The sequence below is a fragment of the Cheilinus undulatus genome, linkage group 11 (assembly GCF_018320785.1).
Source record: "Cheilinus undulatus linkage group 11, ASM1832078v1, whole genome shotgun sequence".
Taxonomy (NCBI): Eukaryota; Metazoa; Chordata; class Actinopteri; order Labriformes; family Labridae; genus Cheilinus; species Cheilinus undulatus.
Window position 1 is genome coordinate 12096680 of NC_054875.1, and position 20718 is coordinate 12117397.

General features: G+C 38.4%; 1 protein-coding gene across 5 annotated transcripts in view; it reads right to left on the minus strand.

The window, feature by feature from the left end:
- Window positions 1-3848: 3848 nt before the first annotated feature.
- usp19 (ubiquitin specific peptidase 19) overlaps window positions 3849-20718 on the minus strand; it is a 29638-nt gene continuing 12768 nt past the window's right edge. For 2 of the 5 annotated variants that reach the window (XM_041798813.1, XM_041798812.1), the window contains exons 11-26: window positions 20498-20690; window positions 19442-19575; window positions 19050-19208; window positions 18718-18828; window positions 18112-18222; window positions 17868-17969; window positions 17631-17771; window positions 17412-17530; window positions 17149-17292; window positions 13188-13576; window positions 12974-13084; window positions 12456-12672; window positions 12147-12299; window positions 11886-12052; window positions 8745-8920; window positions 3849-5054 (exon numbers count right to left, since the gene is read on the minus strand). In XM_041798813.1, coding sequence (XP_041654747.1) covers window positions 4914-5054; window positions 8745-8920; window positions 11886-12052; window positions 12147-12299; window positions 12456-12672; window positions 12974-13084; window positions 13188-13576; window positions 17149-17292; window positions 17412-17530; window positions 17631-17771; window positions 17868-17969; window positions 18112-18222; window positions 18718-18828; window positions 19050-19208; window positions 19442-19575; window positions 20498-20690 — 2568 coding nt within the window. In that variant the 3' untranslated portion in view covers window positions 3849-4913. Of the gene's footprint in view, window positions 5055-5086; window positions 7428-8744; window positions 8921-11885; window positions 12053-12146; window positions 12300-12455; window positions 12673-12973; window positions 13085-13187; window positions 13577-17148; window positions 17293-17411; window positions 17531-17630; window positions 17772-17867; window positions 17970-18111; window positions 18223-18717; window positions 18829-19049; window positions 19209-19441; window positions 19576-20497; window positions 20691-20718 lie in introns of those variants that run through there. The other 3 variants (XM_041798811.1, XM_041798810.1, XM_041798814.1) reach the window with 2 other exon arrangements.

A 20718-nucleotide genomic window follows, 5' to 3' on the forward strand; every position in this document is an offset into this window, starting at 1 on the left:
GTCATGGTGACTAGGGTTAGGGTTAGCGTTACCCTAACCCACTTAAGCCTGATTTATGCTTCTGCGTCCATGGGCCTTCTCGTCAAACCACTGGAAGCCAAATAATCATATTAGTCTTTATTTATATCACACTTTTCTAAAGCCGTGCTGCAAAGTGCTTCACAAAAGTAAACAAAGGCCCATTCAGCAAACGAGCAGTTTAATGAGAAATCCTGAGACAAAACAAGGCAAATAAAACAAGTAAAATCAATAGAAGTAAACTGATAAATGGAGTCACAGAAACAGAAAGAAAATAGCAAAATACAGAATTAAATACCAGTAACACAGGCTTTTACTTGCAGGTTTTTGTGTTGAACACTTGATGGCGGCAGGTAAAAGGCACGTGTAAAGCAAAGTTCTAGATTTTTGAATTAATGTCACTGGGGGCAAACATTATATATTTAGTTTTCATGTTATAAAACAGTGCATTAAGTATTTATAAGCATGGCAAGTGTTGTGCGAGGACTTCCAGATAAAAACAGGGCTAACATCTACACCAGTCAACCCAACTACTAACACAAAGACAAAAACATGACATATCACCCAATGGTTGCTATTAAAGAAAGAGACACATTCTCCTTTCTTTTGCCACATTCTACTTGTGTGAGGTTGATTTTTCTTTGTATATCAGTGTACTGTATGCTTTTGTGTTGATGTGTGTGGTGATGGGTGGGAGGCTTGGAAGAGTTTTTATCCACCAAAGGGGTTCAGGCAGAAAAAGTGAGAGGGTTCTGGCTGCAAACCTTAATCTCTGATAGCCACTCTCACAGACTGTTCATGTGAGACAACATATATCTCAGAAAGAGTGCTGTATTTCCAGTTTTAGATTTTTTTTTAAGTAAAACTTCATTCATAAACAAAGTCTGCCAGTTACATTCATGCAATTATCAAACTGCTAAAACTACAGATTAAGCAGAGGTCTTATCCAGAATTAACTTATGTATAGACCAGCTTTATAAGTAGACACAAACGATAGGTCGCTTTAGCTTGGTTAGCTTTAGCTAAAGATGACATAGCTATGCTAGCTACGTAATTAACGTTACTACATAAGGCAATATACCTAAGTTAGTTTAAGCAACGTAAGGTTTAGCAAACCTAGCAACGTAGTTTCGTAGTCGCTTAGTGAGATTAGCTTTAATGCTAGCATTTTTAGCTATGTAGTTCTGTTATCTGTAGAGGGTGTGCACTGATGTCACTTTCAGCGTGCGATGCAGCTGCTCAGTTAGGCTGAGTGGCAAAACATTGTGTAACACTGCTGGCTGCTCTATGGGAAACAGATGAAAACAGGCTCATATCCGCTTGAATTGGGGATATTTGGGCTTAATAGAGGTCCATTAAATTTCCTAAAGACACAGTTGAGCATGCACAATAACGTGGTCATAAATCAAGTTTCCTGACATTTATGATAGACCTGATTTCATGTAAACAAAGAGCCTGAAGGCACACATCAGTCTGGTTCTTCAGTCATCGATGTGAAACTGAATTAACTTCGAAAAGTTTTGTTGATACATCAATTTTTTCAACTTATTTCAGTGATTCACTGACTTCTTTATGCTTAAGCTAATCTGTCTAAAGATCGATGTTTTTGTAGTTGGCTCTAGAGGGCACATGTCCAACAGTGGAGAAAATACAAAAAAGTGTCACAGGCTGCTCAATATTAGTCCATTTTCACTGACAACCTTACTTGTTTTATCTTTGTGAAAAAAACTTGTTACAGATGTAGTAGGAACAATAACACAATAAAAAATAAATCTTTACCAGGGTTTATAACTATTTTACTAGATACGTAGACAATTTTATCTTTACTTGTACCCCACCTTATGCTGCAGGTGCCTTTTATATTATTTCTGCCCCTGCCCTAAAACATCCCCACTTCACTACTGCAGGGAGATTGAAGGATGTCTGACCTGAGCAGTATGATTTAAACCCCAGAGAAAGTCCTGGTGGGTCAGGGCTCAAAGTGGGTTGCAGACCATTGTCAGTGGGTTGTGGTTGTGTGCCAGGAAAAAATATGCTGCAAAAAGTGTATGGTGAACTTTTATTTTGGAGCATATGACTCCATCTGTTTTTTATCCTGTCTTTTGTTCCATCTTAAGTCCAAAATCGCACGATTTTTATCGAAAGCAACTGGCTATGATAGAAATATAAGAAATTTGGGTTGCGATTTGTTGTTGATGATGGGTCCTGACACAATACCAGTTGAGAACTTCTGTTTCAGTGTTAATCAGGGCTAGACTGGTGATCTGGCATAGGGGTATTACCCTGAAGGGATGCACTCTTTTTTAATGCAGCCCACTGGGATGACTTTGTTATGTCCATTGTGTTCACTTATGATAACAAGAGAGTCAGCAAAAACAAAGTGAATACATTAACTTTTTTTTTTTTTTTTTTTTTTGCATTTTTACTTCTCATATTTGCCAAAGTTTGGGTAAATAATTTGGTAGTGCTATTTTAAGGGAACAAAGAACAGTTTAGTTTGTCTGTATTAGACCAGGGGAAAGGGCTGGCTGACATAAAAAAGCCAGGGCAAAATTTTCTCCAGGTCCAGTCCTTATGTTAATCATAACCTTGTTGTTTAGGTTGGCTTGATTTTATATGGCGAAAAGAACTCCCTGTTTCTTTGAATTGGGACTGACAATTCATACTCCAAATAAACCTAAAAAAACTGAACATATTACCCCAAACTTTTTAAAATTACATGTAAGAGCTTGTACTTCAATAAAAAAAAAAAAGTTTAATTAACATTTTCTGTATTTTTGCAAACATATCTAAATCTAGAACCCTTTATTTGGCTTTCTGTGCTTTTTTTCAAATGAAAAGTAACAATTGTAAACTTTTACACTAAATTTAGACCCTATCCATGTTACACAAATTTCCAAAAAAGAAATATCAGTTTCTGCCCTATTTTAGGCAGAAGAGAAAATTCTTCTTCTTCATCTAATATAGTTTTCTATGGTTTTAGAATGAAAGGCACACTTTGAGAACACCTGCATTTAAAATAAATGATGTTCGCTGTAAAAATGCTTTTCAAGCTGGAACTGCATCATTTTTTGCCTGAATATGTATATTTTTGTTGGTGTTTCAAATCTAAATTAGTATTGAAGATTGCTTGAAAATAGTGCATATGTCTGCCTGATGAGCAAAAACAAGGGGAACATATCCCTAGACTCTCCAAAATCTGGGCTAAGCCCCAGATATCAAACACTTCTGGTTCCATCCCTGGCTTAATTCAAAAGCACATATATGGCAGAGCTACTAATAACCTATCATAGAGAAACTAACATATTAAAAAAGGGAGGCTGGAAATTTCTGAAAAAATATGGGGGAGATTAATGGAGTTTCTTAAATCTAAAAAGCAGTAATACTCAGCGATTGCTGTTTGGAGCGATGGCCCGCAGTAGCCTATGTTAAAATTTAATGATAAAACAGAAAAGCATTTATTGAAATTATACCATCATGTCCTTGCCTTTGTTGAAAGTGTGTTTGTTAGTACACCTATGTTCCCATGTCTCTATGTGCCTGTATATGCTATGGGTATGTAAGTATAGATGTACAAATACATGTGAGTATATGTACGTCTCTGCTTACGTGTACACAAGTATGCATTACTCTTAAATATTTTATTTTATTCATTTTGCACCTTTTAGGAAATGATATAATTGTCGGACTGTTAATTATTCAATAAAGCCATGTTTGTCATGAGATAACCCCAATTAAAAAACAAAAACAAAAACAAAATACTAGCATGGATTTTCTTAGAAGTTAATCAAGTTCTACCTGAAACAGCTGTAAACACAACATGCACATCACCACTTTCCCAAACTGTTTTTATTTATATTAACCATTTATATGTATCCACAGCAGTATTCTTAATGATCCCCAATTTATATACGCAATCCATTACAAAGGAGGGGAGGGGTGAGACTGGACAACTCACGCAAAACTGAAAGAACTAAATGTAGCTGAGGTTCAGGGGAGAGGGATGTATTCAACAGGGGCCAGGGTTACAGCCTGTATCAACATGCAGTCATGCACATTTCAGTTTATACTGAAGCCTTTTGACAATTGCATCCACAGGATTGAATATCTAAACAAGTACAAAAAGAAAAGAGATAAACAATAATACACTACAGCAAAAAAGAAAAAAGTTTGTAATGCAAAAAAAGACAGAAAAAGCATGTGCCCTCTGTATAAAAAAGCAGCAGGTCAGCACCAGTCTTACATTTCTTCTTTTTACATCAGCTTCTTTGAAACACCAGAAACGCCTGCCACAAATAAATCCAACCAGGAGATACCTCGCAAAAACTAAACAAAAAGAGAACAAATGTACTCACATTTCAACAATCCTCACTCCAACTCCCCGTATTAACTTGAATGATCGACCATAGAGTCTCTCTGGGATTAGCATGTCTGGTTAAGGTTAACAGTGATTCTTTTAGCTTAATTCTGACCACAAAGTGTGTGAAAGCCAAACAGGCACTCCACTGAACTATATTTTTGAGTATCAAGTCTTGTAGCAGTCGCTATAATGAGCTGCTAACAGAAACTCAGAGATTATTGATGAGTGAGCTTCTGCATGTGACTATAAGCACTGAATGAACATATTCTATGTATACGGCTTGTTAGGGTTTTTATGTTATCATTGTGACTATATCAATGATGTGAAGGTCTAGTTAGATCACGTTTGTGTGCACCTGAAGGTCTTTCACAAGTGGGTTCAGTCCAGTTCTTAAAGACCACCTCCAGATCTTCTAGCATTGCTGCATTTAGGGACACCATCAGATTCCTTAGAGCACTGATGTGTCCGTTGGCGAAGGTTCAGCTTCCATGTAGGACCTGGGTCGGCTCTGATGTTCCTCAAGTCCTCACCATGTCTAGTCCACTTCCTCCATGTTGCTGTAGGATGGAGCTGCACACTCTCCAGAGTGGGCGAAAAGGTCAGAGGGAACCTCTGGGGTCAGCGTGGGTGGTCCTTCGGGATCCAGATCTGGCCCAAATAGTGACTGGCTAGAGGCCTGTAAAATAAACCAGTGGTAATGATAAATCATGCTGGTTTAGTATCCTGGGATTATGAATAAAATGGTGAAGACATGGCTAATGAAAGCATACCAAAAAAGGTAAAGAGATGGAGATTTTATTTCCAAAAAGAGTACATTGCTTTATATAGTAGAAAGCAGCTTCTGAATTGAAGTATCTACATACATTATTGCTAAAATATTAAATTAGGTTCTGATTCTCTTTTAAATACAGTACTTGATTTATTCTTTAGACATTAGCAAACTTAAACCTTAATTTTTTTTTCCAATTTACATTTTACATCAGACTACACACACATACATATTTACATCCTTCTGTCCAGTCCATTAAACAAAAAACAGACAGCATTCAGACATTAAAATCTGCAAAGCATGTGCTGAAAACCCTCTTAAGTTAAAATTCATCCATTTGTTTATGTTGTGCACTGAGATTTCACACGACACTTCAAAGTAGTGCGTTTAACTAAAGCTTCACAAAGCATTTAAAAACTATACAGAATGTAGCTTTGCATATATCTGAGTCAAGTTTTCACAGTCAGACAGTACTCTAATTGATGCAATGATGAGGCATTTAAGGCAATCATAGGACTCTGTACACTGCCTCGATACCAGAAGAGCACTGGGATTTCCCTGAGACCCACAAACACTCACAATCACAGCAGCAGCAGAGTAAAGAGCTGATCTGTGGACAGCTTGGAGTCAGAAAAGACTAAAAAAGTAAAAAACTTTAATTTTGCAAGCTATTATTCGTACCAATAAGAATATCATCTTTAATTTATAAGGCTTTTATTGTTTAGAGTGTGTTCTACAGTTTTTCTTTATCATTGCATTCAGACAATATTTAAGTGTTTTTACTGTGCAGAAGGATTTCACTTAGTATGACACTGTTGTTTAATTTAAATCTAAAGACTCAAAACTGTCCGCAATCAACCATTTGTTTTCTTTACTTCAGATACAGTGTAAAAAAGTGACATTGTTACATTCAGATATTGATCAGACTTCATTAATTAATTTCTTAAAGGTAAACAGTAAATTTAACCTCGGCTAAGACAAACCTGTGTCTACAGTAGCCTAATTTTAGCAATTAAAACAAACTTTCAAAAACAACAACACACAAACATCATGAATAAAAAAAGAATTATTACAGTGGACTACAGAACATTTAACAGAAAAAAGCCAGTCATACACGCCATTGCCTGGAGAGAAATGTTAAGGCCCATTAATAATCTATATCGTTTTTATGATTATAAAAAGACTCTAGTGATTGGTCACAAAATAAAAGTCTTCTATTAGCTTCATTATACATAATTTAAAGTGAGTAGCTCATGAATATTTTTATCTTAAAAATGTAGTGCAATAAAAACAAAAGATCTTCATAAATGGCTTTATCTGCAGCCCTAGTGTTTGTCTTTTTTTGCATTTTGTTATACCCATCTGCTTATACGTGTTCAAAATATTACTCTATTATTTCTCTGATTAAAACGTAGCTTAAAAAGGACAAGCTTCCTCTGAGAACTTTAAACATCGTCATGGCCTTCCTCTTTTTTTCTTAGGTCTATTTGAATTTGTTTAACCCAGAAAAACTCGCTGAGATCAGAATCTCATTTAAGTGTTCTGGAGTAGCTACTACCAGTAATTTAAAAAGCTCAAGAATTGACTTTAATTTTAAATATAGCTCTACAATGTGAGACAATTTTTTTTAATGTAGCACTAAAACTATAAATATGTTTAAAAGCACAATAACACAAAAATACAGTTACTACAAAGGCAATGTTGTGAAAAGTTAACAGAAAATACAATGCTTTTACTTTTCTGCAATTTAAACTACAAGGTTTATTTATGAGGGTACATTATTCCTGTTGTTTAACCTTGTCTTCTTATCTTAAAGGGAGTATTTTAAGGTTTTATTCATCTTACAAGTATAGAATTCATATCTTCAAGTCCTCAGATCTAAATTACAAGTTACTAAGCTTCCAACTGTTCAGACCATCTTCACATTCATATTTCTAGACTATTCAGGCCAGAGAAACCACTCTCAGGTCCAGTTTGATTTGTTCAACAGAGGGTAGACCAAATTAACAAACAGAGCAAACATAGCTGCCAGGGTGCCTAGAACAAAGTATCGCACACAGTCATCGTCGGGATAGTCTGCCATCCTCCGCCTGCGGTGCTGTCGCACCGACCCTTCAGTTCTTTCTTCATTTTCCTCATTCTCATCTCTGTTCCTCGCTGTTTGTCCCCTTCGCAGCACAGAACGGAACAGTCCTGGGGGGCTCTCGGCGAGCCCCTCATCTTCTTCTTCGAGTTCCCGCCATATTAGAGAGGCCTGCGATTGGCGGAAACCGGTGTCAGCTTCTGGGAAAAAGCATGGTCTAACAAATACTAAATTGACAAATGTGTGATCTATTTGTCAGCTTTAAGATCAAAATCTAAATTACAGAGATCTTTTTATCATAAGTAGATTACATGCTCTCTGTTTTGAGATAAGCTGGGACATTGGGAAATGTATGGATTTCAAGATTCTGCTTAAATATGGGAAAAGCTGCATGATCTAAAAGAAAACAGTTTAGTAAATGAAATACACAAGGACCCCTCCCTGGCAAACCTTAATCTGTGGATCAAATGATGTACCCATATGGTCTATAACACTTGCAAACATTGTACAAGCTGGGAAAAATGACCATAAATCACAATGTCTTGGTTGACAATTGGCTTGAACACAATCACTGTAATACTGATTGAAAAAAATCCCTTGAGTTTAAAACATCTTTTAAAAAGGCAATGTTTTGTCTGGGTGGATATTTGGTGTTTGGTGATGTAAATGTAATAATTAGAACAGATCTTTGCTTATTCCTGTAGAGGTAGAGGCAAACCTCATCCAGACACAAAATTCAATTGCAGGATATCCCAACTGAACTTCCTGACTTCATATGGATTTACAAATGTTGATATCCACTCTAAAGCTCTCTCTTGGCCTCATTATTGAATATAAACTCTTGCAAATGAAGAGGTGGTGGAATCAGCTGAAGCTATGACAAACTTGCAAAGTCAAGAATGCTGCCTGGCAGTCTGAAAGTGTTTTGTTCCAAACACCATGTCAGTGATGGATCATTCATTATAATCCATTTGGTCTGCAGCTATTAAGTGCATCACTGCCTAAGCTTGTATCGGAACTAATAGAAATAAAACATGATTACCAATGTACACTTGACACTAAACCTCCTCCGTGACATAGTTAAAGTAACAATACCTTTTGTAAAAACTAGAAAAGATTAATAAAGTGTTACAACCAGTTCGCAAGGGAAAGGGAAGTAACAAAAAGAAAGCAGTCACAGTCTGATTCTGTATCCCCCGGAGACAAGCAAGAGATGTCCTCATTTTAACAGGGTATGTTTGCAAATAAGATCTGTTTTTGACTCAGTTTTCACTGATGCCAAACACTCATTTCAACTATTCCTGTGACTGATATAAAAACATAATTTCTACCATCTATTCAACCTTGGACTCTGTTACAACACATTACATCAGAATTAAGTGTTTCTGTTATTAGCCCATTAAATCAGCCTCAGATAGATCAAAACAGTGTGAAACAAGATGTGTTCATGTGAAGTTGAAATAATTTAAATTAAAATAAGTATGAGGAGGTCTCTAGCCATCATGGGCTCTCACCTGGCTGGCAGTCGCTCCAGCAGCAGTGGGCGATTCAGCTCCTACAGGCCTGAGGAAGCGAGGCGGCCTCTCCACTGGGGAGTTTCGTCGTCGGTAGAACAGGACGTAGGCGTAACGAGTCACCACCTGACTCTCCTCCACCATTGTCACAGTGCTGTCATCAAAGAGACGCCAGCCTGTAAGACGAGAGGGAGCATTAACACCAGAGTGGTAGACAAGCCAAGCAGATTCATCTTCATTTGCTAAATATGTAACTCTTTAATAGAATATTCTTTAGACTTCAATGTAAAATGCAGGTAGGTAGGTTAAGTGGGTGGGTAGGTAGGTAGAATTGATATTTTTAAATTTCTTAATTTTGTTTTTAAAAGTTTATATGTGCGCTTTCTAAACTGTTCATCAGGTTGACAGCTGCCATGTTGTGAAGTTGTTTTTGAATTATTGCTCAAACTATGTTTTCCCACACTCTTTCTCAAAATCGTTTTTGGTTGGAACCTTTCTGGGTTTTGAGCAAAGAGCACAGTGCAATTTTTTTAATAAAAAGCTTAATTATTTTTTTTCATTTAACTTTAAATAAACATTATTTAAAAAGACTAATACAGAGCACCCATTAAATGAATACATGTGATGGATACATAAAATGTTAAAAAGGTCAACTAATGCCCCATTTGTACAAGATAAGTATTACCTACACCGTGTTCCACATTATTATGCTAACGACATTTTTCTCTGATTTTCTAAATATCAATGCAAATGAAAGTCATAATATTTTTCAAATCATCAACAGTTAGAGTATAATTCAAATGTTTTTGAACAAACTTCATAATGATAACTTTTTTTTTTTTTTTTTTTAAATAAAAACCTCAAAATGCACTTTTCCACATGTTCCACATTATTAAGCAGGCCACAGGTTTCAGCAATATAGGAAAGAAAAGGATCTCTCTGCTGCTGAAAAGTGTCAAATAGTGTAATGCCTTGGACAAGGAATGAAAACATTCGATATTTCAGGAAAAATTAAGCATGATCATCATACTGTGAAGAAATTTGTGGCTGAATCAGAGCACAGACGGGTTTGTGCAGATAAAGGCATAATGAGGAAGGTTTCTGACGGACAAATACATCAGATTTAGAGAGCAGATGCTAAAATGCCATTACAAAGCAGCAAACAAGTATTTGAAGCTGCTGGTGCCTCTGGAGTCCCACCAACCTCAAGGTGTAGGATCCTGCAGAGGCTTGCAGTTGTGTATAAACCTACTATTCAGCCACCCCTAACCAATGCTCACAAGCAGAAATGGTTGCAGTGGGCCCAGAAATACATGAAGACTCATTTTCAAACAGTCTTGTTGACTGATGAGTGCCGTGCAACCCTGGATGGTCCACGGTGGATGGAGTAGTGGATGGTTGGCGGATGGCCAACATGTCCCAATGAGGCCGGGACGTCAATAAGGAGGGGGCGGAGTCATGTTTGGGCCGGAATCATGAGGAGAGAGCTGATAGGCCCCTTTAGGGTCCCTGAAGGTGTGAAAATGACCTCGGCAAAGTATATAGAGTTTCTGACTGACCACTTTCTTCAAAAGAGAATCGTACAATGGTACAAATGGTACAAAAAGAGAATCGTGCCTTCTGTAGCAAAATTTTCTTCAAGCATGACAATGCTCCATCTCATGCTGCAAAGAATAGCTCTGTGTCATTGGCTGCTATGGGCATAAAAGGAGAGAAACTCATGGTGTGGCCCCTATCCTCCCCTGACCTCAACCCCACTGAGAACCTTTGGAGCATCCTCAAGCTAAAGATCTATGAGGGTGGGAGGCAGTTCACATCAAAACAGCAGCTCTGGGAGGATATTCTGACATCCTGCAAAAAAAATTCTAGCAGAAACTCTCCAAAAACTCACAAGTTCAATGGATGCAAGAATAGTGAAGGTGATATCAAAGAAGGGGTCCTATGTTAACATGGAACTTGTCCTGTTTTTGATTGAAATAGCTTTGATTTCAGTAAATATGACCCCCTGATGCTGCAATTTCTACAAATGACCATTTTCAGTTCTTTACAACATAAAATGTTTTAAAAAGCTGTTGTGCTTAATAATGTGGAACAGTGCATTTTGAGGTTTTCATTTTTTTTTAAATAATTTTTGTCATTATGAAGTTTGTTCAAAAACATTTGAATTATGCTCTAATGGCTGATGACTTGAAAAATATTCTGTCATTTGCATTAATATTTAGGAAAATCAGAGAAAAATATAATTTGCAAAATAATGTGGAACAGGGTGTAAGGACCTCTGGTAGTTTGTGAATTACCCCCTAACGTCAGTATTTGGTGTGGTGGATTCACACGGATAAGCAAAGTCTGTAATGCACTCAAATTTGGAGACATTTCTGAAGGAATACATAAGGGTGCTGCATAGCTGCAGTGATGAAAATGCACAATTGTTATTTCCAAAATACATACATAAAAAGAAATATTGTGCACATCATGTTTTGCAGGGGATGTTTTCATCATACTGTTAACCTCATGTTAAATATGAACCTCTCCTGATACTTTTAACAGTTTTTATGCTGTGAATATTATCCTGCACTCTAGTCATTTTGGACTGTTACACATCCACAACAACCCTTCTCGCGGAGATCAGCTGTTGCAGGCTAACCACTGAATGTTGAGCGACACATTTCAAATCTTAAATTGTGTTATGCATGAAATGTAACGCTAAATAATATTGGTATAAGATCAGGAACTTGTTGGAGGAACAGCAGAAGAGTTGTGTGTATGAAGAGAGCAGCGGTGTGAGCACACACATTTGGACACTGGAGTTTAAATAAATAAGAAGTAAAATAAAGCCATTTTTACACATATGCTGAAATCGATGGAAAAAAAGCACTTTTTATAGCCTAGACGTGTCAAAACTTAGCTAACAAAGTCCTTTGAGGCCTGTAGTATTTTTCGATCAGTAAAAAGAGCAAAAAAGTCGCATGGACCGTGAAAAAAAAACACGAGTATCACCCTACATTACAGAGATGCTGATTTACACTGGATTAGTGGCCCACGGTCTCAACTATGTGGGCTGCAGTTACAAAAAGGAGCATTTATCAGAATAACCAACACGCATTTAACAATTTTAATAAGGCTTGTTTACTGCATACTCACCAACATCACTGCGCTGGCTGTTCTTGTCACTTGGCAGGCGAGCGTATGCTGTGTAGTGGCCACCTATCATTCCTCCATAGTGATTAATGACTGCATATAAATCGTAAATGGGGGGCTGTTGCATTTCATCCTTCTGGCCAATACAGAACTTGCTCAAATCCAGATTCCTAGATGACAAGTGAGTAAAAACAAGAGTTTTTAAAAAGACTTAGGGTGTAGTTGGATATGAGGTGTAAATTCTTACTTTTGCTTTTTATTTACCTGACAGGAAAGTCAACCATGTCATTGATCTTATCCCTCCAAATGAAGCTCCTGAAGGAGAAGCGTTTGAGCTGAATGATCAAAACATTTGGCAGACGCCACAGCAGCAGCTGTTTGGAGGCCTCTCGGTGCTGCTGGCACTTTGGACAGTACCTTAACAAAGAAAGGGAGTATTTAAATTCAACTTAATTGCTCTGTTTGCTGTGAAAAGGGGGGAAGCATACAAAGTAAGAAGAGCCAAAGGCATTTAACAAACAAGAAAATAATGCATTATTTAAGATTAAGGTATCACAAAATGAAGATGCCTACCAAGCCTCCTCTGGTGCCAGAACCTCTGGCTTTGTGAAGAGGTTGAGGCACTGCTCCAGGGTGAAATGTCCTGCTCTGACTGTCTCACTTAGAGAGCCAGGGTCCTCCTCGTATTCCAGCTCCTTAGAGCTCACCAAAACATACTCCTTCAGACGCTCATTGTTTTTCCACACCAGCTCCAGGGTTACATCTTCAGGAAGTGTTTCCAGTGCATCCTCTGCAGAAGAGGGTTTCAGGGTTGAGGGATAGAGGAAAAACAACCAAAGTGTTAATTTCTTGTATCAGACAACCACACACGGAGCAACAAGTTTATCATCCAACCAGTGATGAGAATAACTTAAGAAAGTGTACTAAAAAGCTCTAAAAGATAACTAAAGAAGTACTGTAAATAATGATCTCAAGGACAGGAATACTAAATGCTAAAAATGTACTCTTAGTATTCAAAATCCACAGAAAACAGGGTAGCTAGGAATCCAATATAATAACAAAAACATTACATAGGCAGATTTCTGTCTTACCTTTCTCATCCAGCCTCAGTTCCTTGTTGTTTGAGTCCAGCATGGCGATGTAGAACTGACTGGCATGACCTGATGCTGACTCACTTGGATGCTGATACCCTGTTACTGCAGCTACAGAAAAATGGGCAAGGAAAGAGATGTATATAACATGTGTAAGGGAAAATTCCATAGCCTGCATTTGTTCAGTTGTGTTGTTAGTCGATTTATTCATTACCTTCAGGCCGCACAGCCTTCTCACAAGAAGTCTCTTTTTCAGCATGAGGGTCCAGAGAGCAGCAGTAGGAGGAGGAGGAGGACACAGGCTCAGAAAATCCTGAATCTGTGGTGCGTGTGGTGGAGAGTGACGTCTGAGAGGAGGAGAGGGATTCTGACTCAGCAGAGTGAAGGGATGAGGCCTGGGCACACTCATCCTGAGACTCAGGCAGCAGGGAGGGGCTTTCCAGCTCCTGATCAGCTGATCCCACAGTAAAGCTGTCACTCATGGCTTCAGCCCCAGGCCCAGGACTCTCAGGGGAGCCTGCTGGCATCGGGGGAAGGTCCCGGCTCATTTCAGGGGACGTCCTGCCTGACTGGAAAGGAGGCTGGAACACGTTGACAGAAAACCTGCACACAAAGAGACATGGAAGGTGACACTGAGCATGCTACATTGAGTGCTGAACACAGTTACCTTAAAAATATGCATACTCTTTATCTCACCCGTAGTACACAGTGGTAAATAAACTAACTAGGGCAACAAGAGCATGCTTTTTTTTTTTAAATCGCAATTAATCAATGAATTTAAATTATTATTTCAGTTTCGATAACCTTCAAAAACTGTTTCGTATTTTAAACGTATATTTTTAATTCTACTGGCAACATGATGCAATTCTCACCAGTTTATTGATTTGGAAATCGAATTAATGCAAAGAGATGTGTTATAAGATCTTCGCTAGACGGTTTATTAATTATGAATGAGTTCTGCACTGATGCAATAACGTGGTGTGAAACCATGATTCAGAGGTAGGAGACAAATTCACAGTGCTTATTGTGTTATAAAAACTGTTATACATTAAGAAATATGCAGTAGTATGTACAAAAAAAACTGACTGAAGTCTAACAATCCCTTGTCAATGCAATCGCATCTACACTTTTCAGGAGTTCCAGTTGAGTTGCATTCTCTGTTTAAGTAATCCAATTAAGGTAAACCATTAGGCTAAGAGATTTTCTTAAGAACTTGGTCTTTGTGGGGCTTTGATGGCCAGGCTGTTTGGTAGGCACTCCATGTTCGGAGGTTATCGTCTTCCAAGCAGAAGGCCTGGGTTCAGGTCTGACCAGCGGCTCCATATGCGAGTCCCTGCTCTCTCAACCAGATTATAACTCCATTACTTGTCATTCAAAAATAAAAGCAAAAGCCCCCAAATCCATTCCTCCAAATCAACCAACTGTTCCAAAGTCAAGGATAGTTAGCTTCTGAAAATTCATTGTTTAAAAGGTACAGAGAAAAAAACACTTATCTTATCACAGGGTATATGCAGGAATCCCGAGGTTAATTTCAATACCTTTGTAAGACTTTTTAAAAAACCTTTCAAAAAAATTTTAAGACCTCATCGCCACTTTAAGCTGTTGTTAGCAACACATCTTTAACAGTTGTAGTTTGCAATTTAACAGAAATGAAGTAAGCTGAGAAGGAATAGACCTGCCAACCTTGGCAAAATACTGTATTTATTAAGCATTTATTTGACTTGGACACACAGTAACATTGATGCTGTGACATTTAATCAAACACAGGTCCCAGATGCACTGCTGTAAGCGTTTATAGCAAAGTGTTAATTTTCAACATCTGTCCATGGGAGGCTTTTAAATACAAAACCTGTAGCACAATATATAAAATGTTTCTTACATGTTACCAACATGTTACCTAAATATATGCTCAATAAGTGAAAGTACTTGAAAAACAGTCTAAATTACAGTCCTACATTAATGTCTAACAAAGCTAACTGCCAATCATTGTTAAGGATTTTGGGCTGTAGCAGAGAAGAGACGCTGATGGTTCATCTCCACATCCAGACACAAAACAAGAACAAACTGCTGGAAGCTGACTAACTTCATATAGGTGTTGTTGCCTGAGGATGATAGGAACAATGTGATTTGGAAATCAAACCGAGGAGCAAATGAGCTCCATTCATGCTGCTATTTGCTGCTGTAATCCCTTTATCATTCTGTTTTTTTTTTTTACTTTAGGCAGGACCAACAAACAGCTGAAGTCTTTTTCTGTGTTCATCCTTATAACTTAAACTTTAAAATGTGCTCAAGAGACTGAAGTATGTTTCTTCAAAGTGTTAGGTCTATGCATTTTTATATTGGTACTGATATTGGCTAAATTCAATTTGTAAATATCAACATATTGTACAAACCTCAATATTGTTAATCCTAGTCAAATGAGTAAAGTACAAGTTTTATGTTCTTATGTGGGCCTTTTTGACTGATTTCTTTCAGGCCAATTCAAAAGGACCAAGGACCACAGTTGGCCCACAGGCCATAGTTTGGGCAGCCCTTACTGATACGCAATGTAATAGGAAAATATTTGTAACATTATTAGAAATTCATTAAACACCTGTAGAGGTTTCTCCATATTGTACGATCACACTGGGGTCTGATGTGTATAGAGCTGATATAAATGAATAAATCCCTCTTTTCTCTCTAACGGTGTAATGACAACATCAGCAAAATTGAAGTTAAATGGTAATAAAAAAAAAATATCACCAAGTCGTGTCTTTACCCTAACAATACACATAAAGTTTATACAGTGTGCTCCTGTCTCTCTCCCTCATCTCTCAGTCAGACACAGCTGTCTGTCTGTCTCATATCAGACTGTCATGCTACATTCAGACGCGTATTGTCTTGTTAACCAAATAGCAGCAGCTACAATATTAGTGAAGAGAAAATGCATCGTTTTATACATTAATCTTTAACCAGAAGTTAGCGCAGACTGAGCGCTCTGTCCTCTCACTGACAGCCAACACACTGCGATGTATGAGCTCGTGCAGGTCACTTTCTCGCCATCGTATCAGCTGCAGAGCGTGGCCGCTCACACTCCAGACGCAGAGGATTGCGCATGACGAGAGGAAAGCAAAATTAAAGGATTGGGCATGAATTTCAAATCTTAAATCAAAGTGGTGTGAAGTTTTTGTGGCAACAGGTAAAACTGCGCGCCTGGCATGCACGCATCTCTCTCACCTTGTCATCGCACGGGCAGGGAGGCAGAGGGCAGGAGGCAGGAAGGAGGGGGAGCGGGGATATAACGCTATAGGTTCAGCAGACTCGTTATTCTCCGCTAGTCTGCATAATTGGTTGAATCTGCTTCACCACGCTGCTGCATCTGCTGTCAGACATGAGTACGGCACGTGCACATTTCCCTCAGAACTCACATGTCCGCAGCTTTTTGCTAGGTTTAGAGAGGAAAACCGTACCAGCATATTTTCATGTCAAATTGCGTACCTGGTACCGCAAAATGCATACAGGTTGGCAGGTCTGAAGGAATAAAGCTCGAAAGAATAAATTAAACTAAGGGCAGGTTTATTGACATTCCCCTCACGTCACAACAAGTAACATACATAACAAAATACTTCGCATGTCCTTCACCAACATGGCATACTCCCCTTCCTCGTCTCTTGTGGCATTTAATGGCCGTACATACCACCGTCTCTTAATTTTATTGCTTTGCAAAGCCAGCAGGCTCCGTCAGTGTAGGACGCATGACAGAAAAATGTAAACAACACGCAAAGATTGTGGGAAATGTAGGATTTCACAGAAATTTCACAGGAAACTACTCTGCGGCAGTCCGCTCGACTATGGAAGCTCTGATGAGTATGGACATTCCACGTGGAGTCCGCTTTGCTCACAGTACGCTTGAGTATGTTCGGGCCTTAATAGTCACAAAAAAGGAAAATAAATATTCATGGATACTTTTTAGAGTCAAAGCTTGAATACCAATAAAATTTAATACCTCATAAAATCACGATTAAGGCTTTTTAATACTTTTTAAGGGCCTTAATTTTCCCACAATTGATTTATCAACTTTTAATACTTTTTAAGACCCCGTGGACACCCTGTATCACTTTATCCTTGTAATTGTGTTGGCAATGTTTCATGCTGAATGCTGATAAAAACAAAGCACTAAAGATTAAAGTATGTACCTGGAGTAACCTTCTAACAGCTGGGTGAGGCGGGCATAGGACAGACGAGACTCCGGTATGCTGACCAGGAATGGCAGGCCCACTTTCTCAGTGTTAGGTCGACACAGAGCTTTGTGGTTGGACCAGTGGGTCCTCTGACATGCTCTGGAAATTGAGTTAACATATTTCAAGGAAAGTTAATATTTTAGATAAAAAGATGAAAAATGAAAGAAATCAAGATAATTAACTTCTAGGCTGAGCCATAAAGTTCTCATGATACTCACTGATTGCAGTAGCCCACACGATAGCAGCGAGTGCAACGCTTCAGCTTGTCTTCCTCAGACACTGGAGGCTTCAGGCAAGCAGCACACTTTGAGATGGGAATATTAGGGACTTGTAGTCTCTGTAGGAGAAGCAACAACAAAGAAAGCCCCCTCTTGGTGTCAGTAAACAATCGCTCATTTCTTTTGCTGTGGAAATTTAAAATTTGGACTTTGTTTTACCTGCTGCACTTTAAGCAATACGACTCTCTCTTTGGCCATGTCTTTGGAAAGCACCTCAAAACAGAACAGCATGTCAGAGGAGGACACCGTGTCCAGGGAGTGGGATGGCAGGAACATGCGGTGGAAGCGGTTCTTCCCTACCTGAGTGAAAGAAGTGTGTTGTGGGTGATTTTTCCATTTGGATCATTATTGCTTGCTTATTATGATGTGAAACCCTGACTATTCTAAATGTCTGACCTCTGCCAGTCTGAGGTTTTCTGGTTTGACTCGGACACTCCTGGAAATGGATTCAAGGACTTCAGCTGTACTTGAGTTCTCCTTGCTCACACTCACCAAGAACTGATAAAACACAAAAGGATAGTAGTATTGAGTGGCACAAAAATGTATTTCTATCTCTTTCTCTGAGATTTTCATTGGCAGTTGTCACAACAGGTAGTATGACCCATGTAGTGGAGAGTGGAAACCAGTTATTTCATCTTACCTTGATTGGTTTTTTATGAGGTTCCTTGGCAAAGTAGAAAACTGAGAGCACCTTTTGTTTCTGAGGCAACGGCACGGGAAGGTAGAGGAAAGGGTCAAAGGTGATTGACACCTGAAGAGGGAAGGGTAAAGTAAGGGGAGTGGGTGAATGGAAATAGGTTATTCATCACTGTATTATGGCAAGAAAATCAGAAGTATTTATTCTAAGCCTAAAAGCCCTTAACATTGAAATGGTCTGAGTGACATTTGATTATTTTACCAACTATGGTGTCAGCTCATGTTGTTTTTTAAATGCTCCATACCAGTTGATTCTGTACTATCCAGGCAAAAAGGTAATGCAAGTCAAGAAGCCACAGTAAAAGGTGACAGTAATGTAACTGTACTTTAAGTTAAGAAAGACATGCCATTTTTAGAGGATCACTGCAGCTCCCTGCTATCTGCATGATTAAACACCATCACCAAATATACATTGTGCTGATACAAAAGCCAGAGGCCTTGTCTTGTAAATGCAAAAAGAATAAAGGCTCTGACTATCGCAATTTTTATTTAAACAGTAACAGGTTTCTGAAAGCAATAACACTTTTTATGGAAAGGTATTGTGTGTTACCTTGGAGCATGTAGGACACACAAGCTTGGATTTGAACTGGCCCTGAAAGAGGTCCACTATAAAGGAGTCATTTCTCATTTTGTGCCTCTGCCATGCCTCCTCTGCCACCACCTGCACAGATAGTGAAAAGATATCAGGTTAAAGCCTAGGCAGACTTTCAAGAAAAAAAAAGTTTATTCTGACTTTATCATCTTTTGTACCCTTATGTGTATGTTGCTTATAAAATAGAGGGAGAAAAAAAACATATGACAATTGTAATTCCTATGCATTTCCGGCTACAGACTTAAAAACCAGACCAGCATTATACATCTTAAGGATGAGAGAAAACCCACCTCATCCAGCCGTCCGTCAGAATCAACCGTCTCTGTGTAAGGTTTATTCTGGATGCGATTCAAGTCTTCGTGGAGCCCATCCAGCAAAAAGGCCATGAACTCCTGAGCATCATGCTGGGCATAGCCTGTAAACTGGCTGGCTTTGCTGGCCACAATCGCCTGCATGGTTATGAGAAAAAAGGCAAACGGAAGCACCTTTAATAATCATAATTGTATTTTAATAAGGATCTCTTGTTACATTAAGCATCAATGAAGGCTACATGTCAAATCTTTCATAAATTAAAAAAAAAAAAAGAAGAAGAAAAAAAGAAACTTCAATGAGGTAAAACACTTCACTCACTGCAGGAAATATCTAGAATATATTTCGCATTCTGATGGTGTCCCTTGTATACCTTGAGTTTTGAGGGTTGAAAGGCATGATGTGTTCCTTTCCAGAGGGCCCTGAGCAGCACAGCAAAGCCAATGGCTAGCCTGCCTCCTGTTCCAAGCGGGTTATTGCAGTTAATTTCTGCCTCAAAAGCTCGATCTGCAAGACAAAAATAGACAATACACTCAGAAGTTGAAAGAACCAAAGACCAATCAAGTCAATGGGAGTTTACACATTCAAGGCCATCCTTGCTTTAGGTAAATTATCTAACTTATTTTGCGTAGACTGATAAATATTAAAACAAGACAAATCTATTCATACACTGCAGAAATAGATACACTAACATACATAAGATTAATTTGTTTTGAGTTAATCAAAATTTATGCTAAAGTGTAAGTGCTAAACATATGGCTTACAAACTAAGGTTGATTAAAATACATCCAAAAAGATGATCTAAATTTGGCAGCAAAAAAATATACATTTTCAATATTTAAGATTATTTTGCTCATGGAGAAAGCAAGCGAACATAGTTGAGATGTTAAAAAGTTCTATAGTTTTCACCAATGCACTGCAGACAGCTGACTCACACTTTCATGCACAATTTTTTCTTGATTTTCTTGAAGACGCATACAGATGCAAACACATTCATTGTAGCTGCACAACAAAGCCATGCAACCCCAACTCTTTCAATGAGAAGGACATGACACCAGAGGAAGCAGAGAAGATACTAGTACCAGTTCAAAACAAGTAGTCTACACTAGAGTTGATTCAGTATAGTGCAGCATGAACTCTTGTTTAGCTTTACTCCTGTGAAGCAGTCCCTTAGATTATTAGCTACCAGAGCAAGCCAATAATTATGAGGATTAATTACTATGGCTTTATTTGTTTATGCAAATTCCAAAAAAACCCTGATATATTCTTAGAAACACAGCAGCCCATTGTCTTTGACAGAAGTATAAAGTAGCATAAATTCAGCAGTTGGTCATTATTAAGAGTTTTTCATTACAGGAGCATTAAAGTTAACAAGTATGATGTGAATTTATTATCTTTGTGTCAGGCAAAAGCAAACCATATTATTTACCGTGGAAATAATCCCTGAGTTCTCTTGTGTTAGACAGGGACTGGATGACACTGTTCATGAAACAGGTGTTTCCTAGGTTGACCAATCCTGTGAAGCCAGGCAGGCACACCTTCTTTTCCTCCTCTTCTTCATGGCGCTCATTGCTTGCAAGAGGTGCATGGGTCATGGGCTGCACCATGCAGGTAGGTTTAGGCTGAGAAAGTAAGATTAACACATAAGTT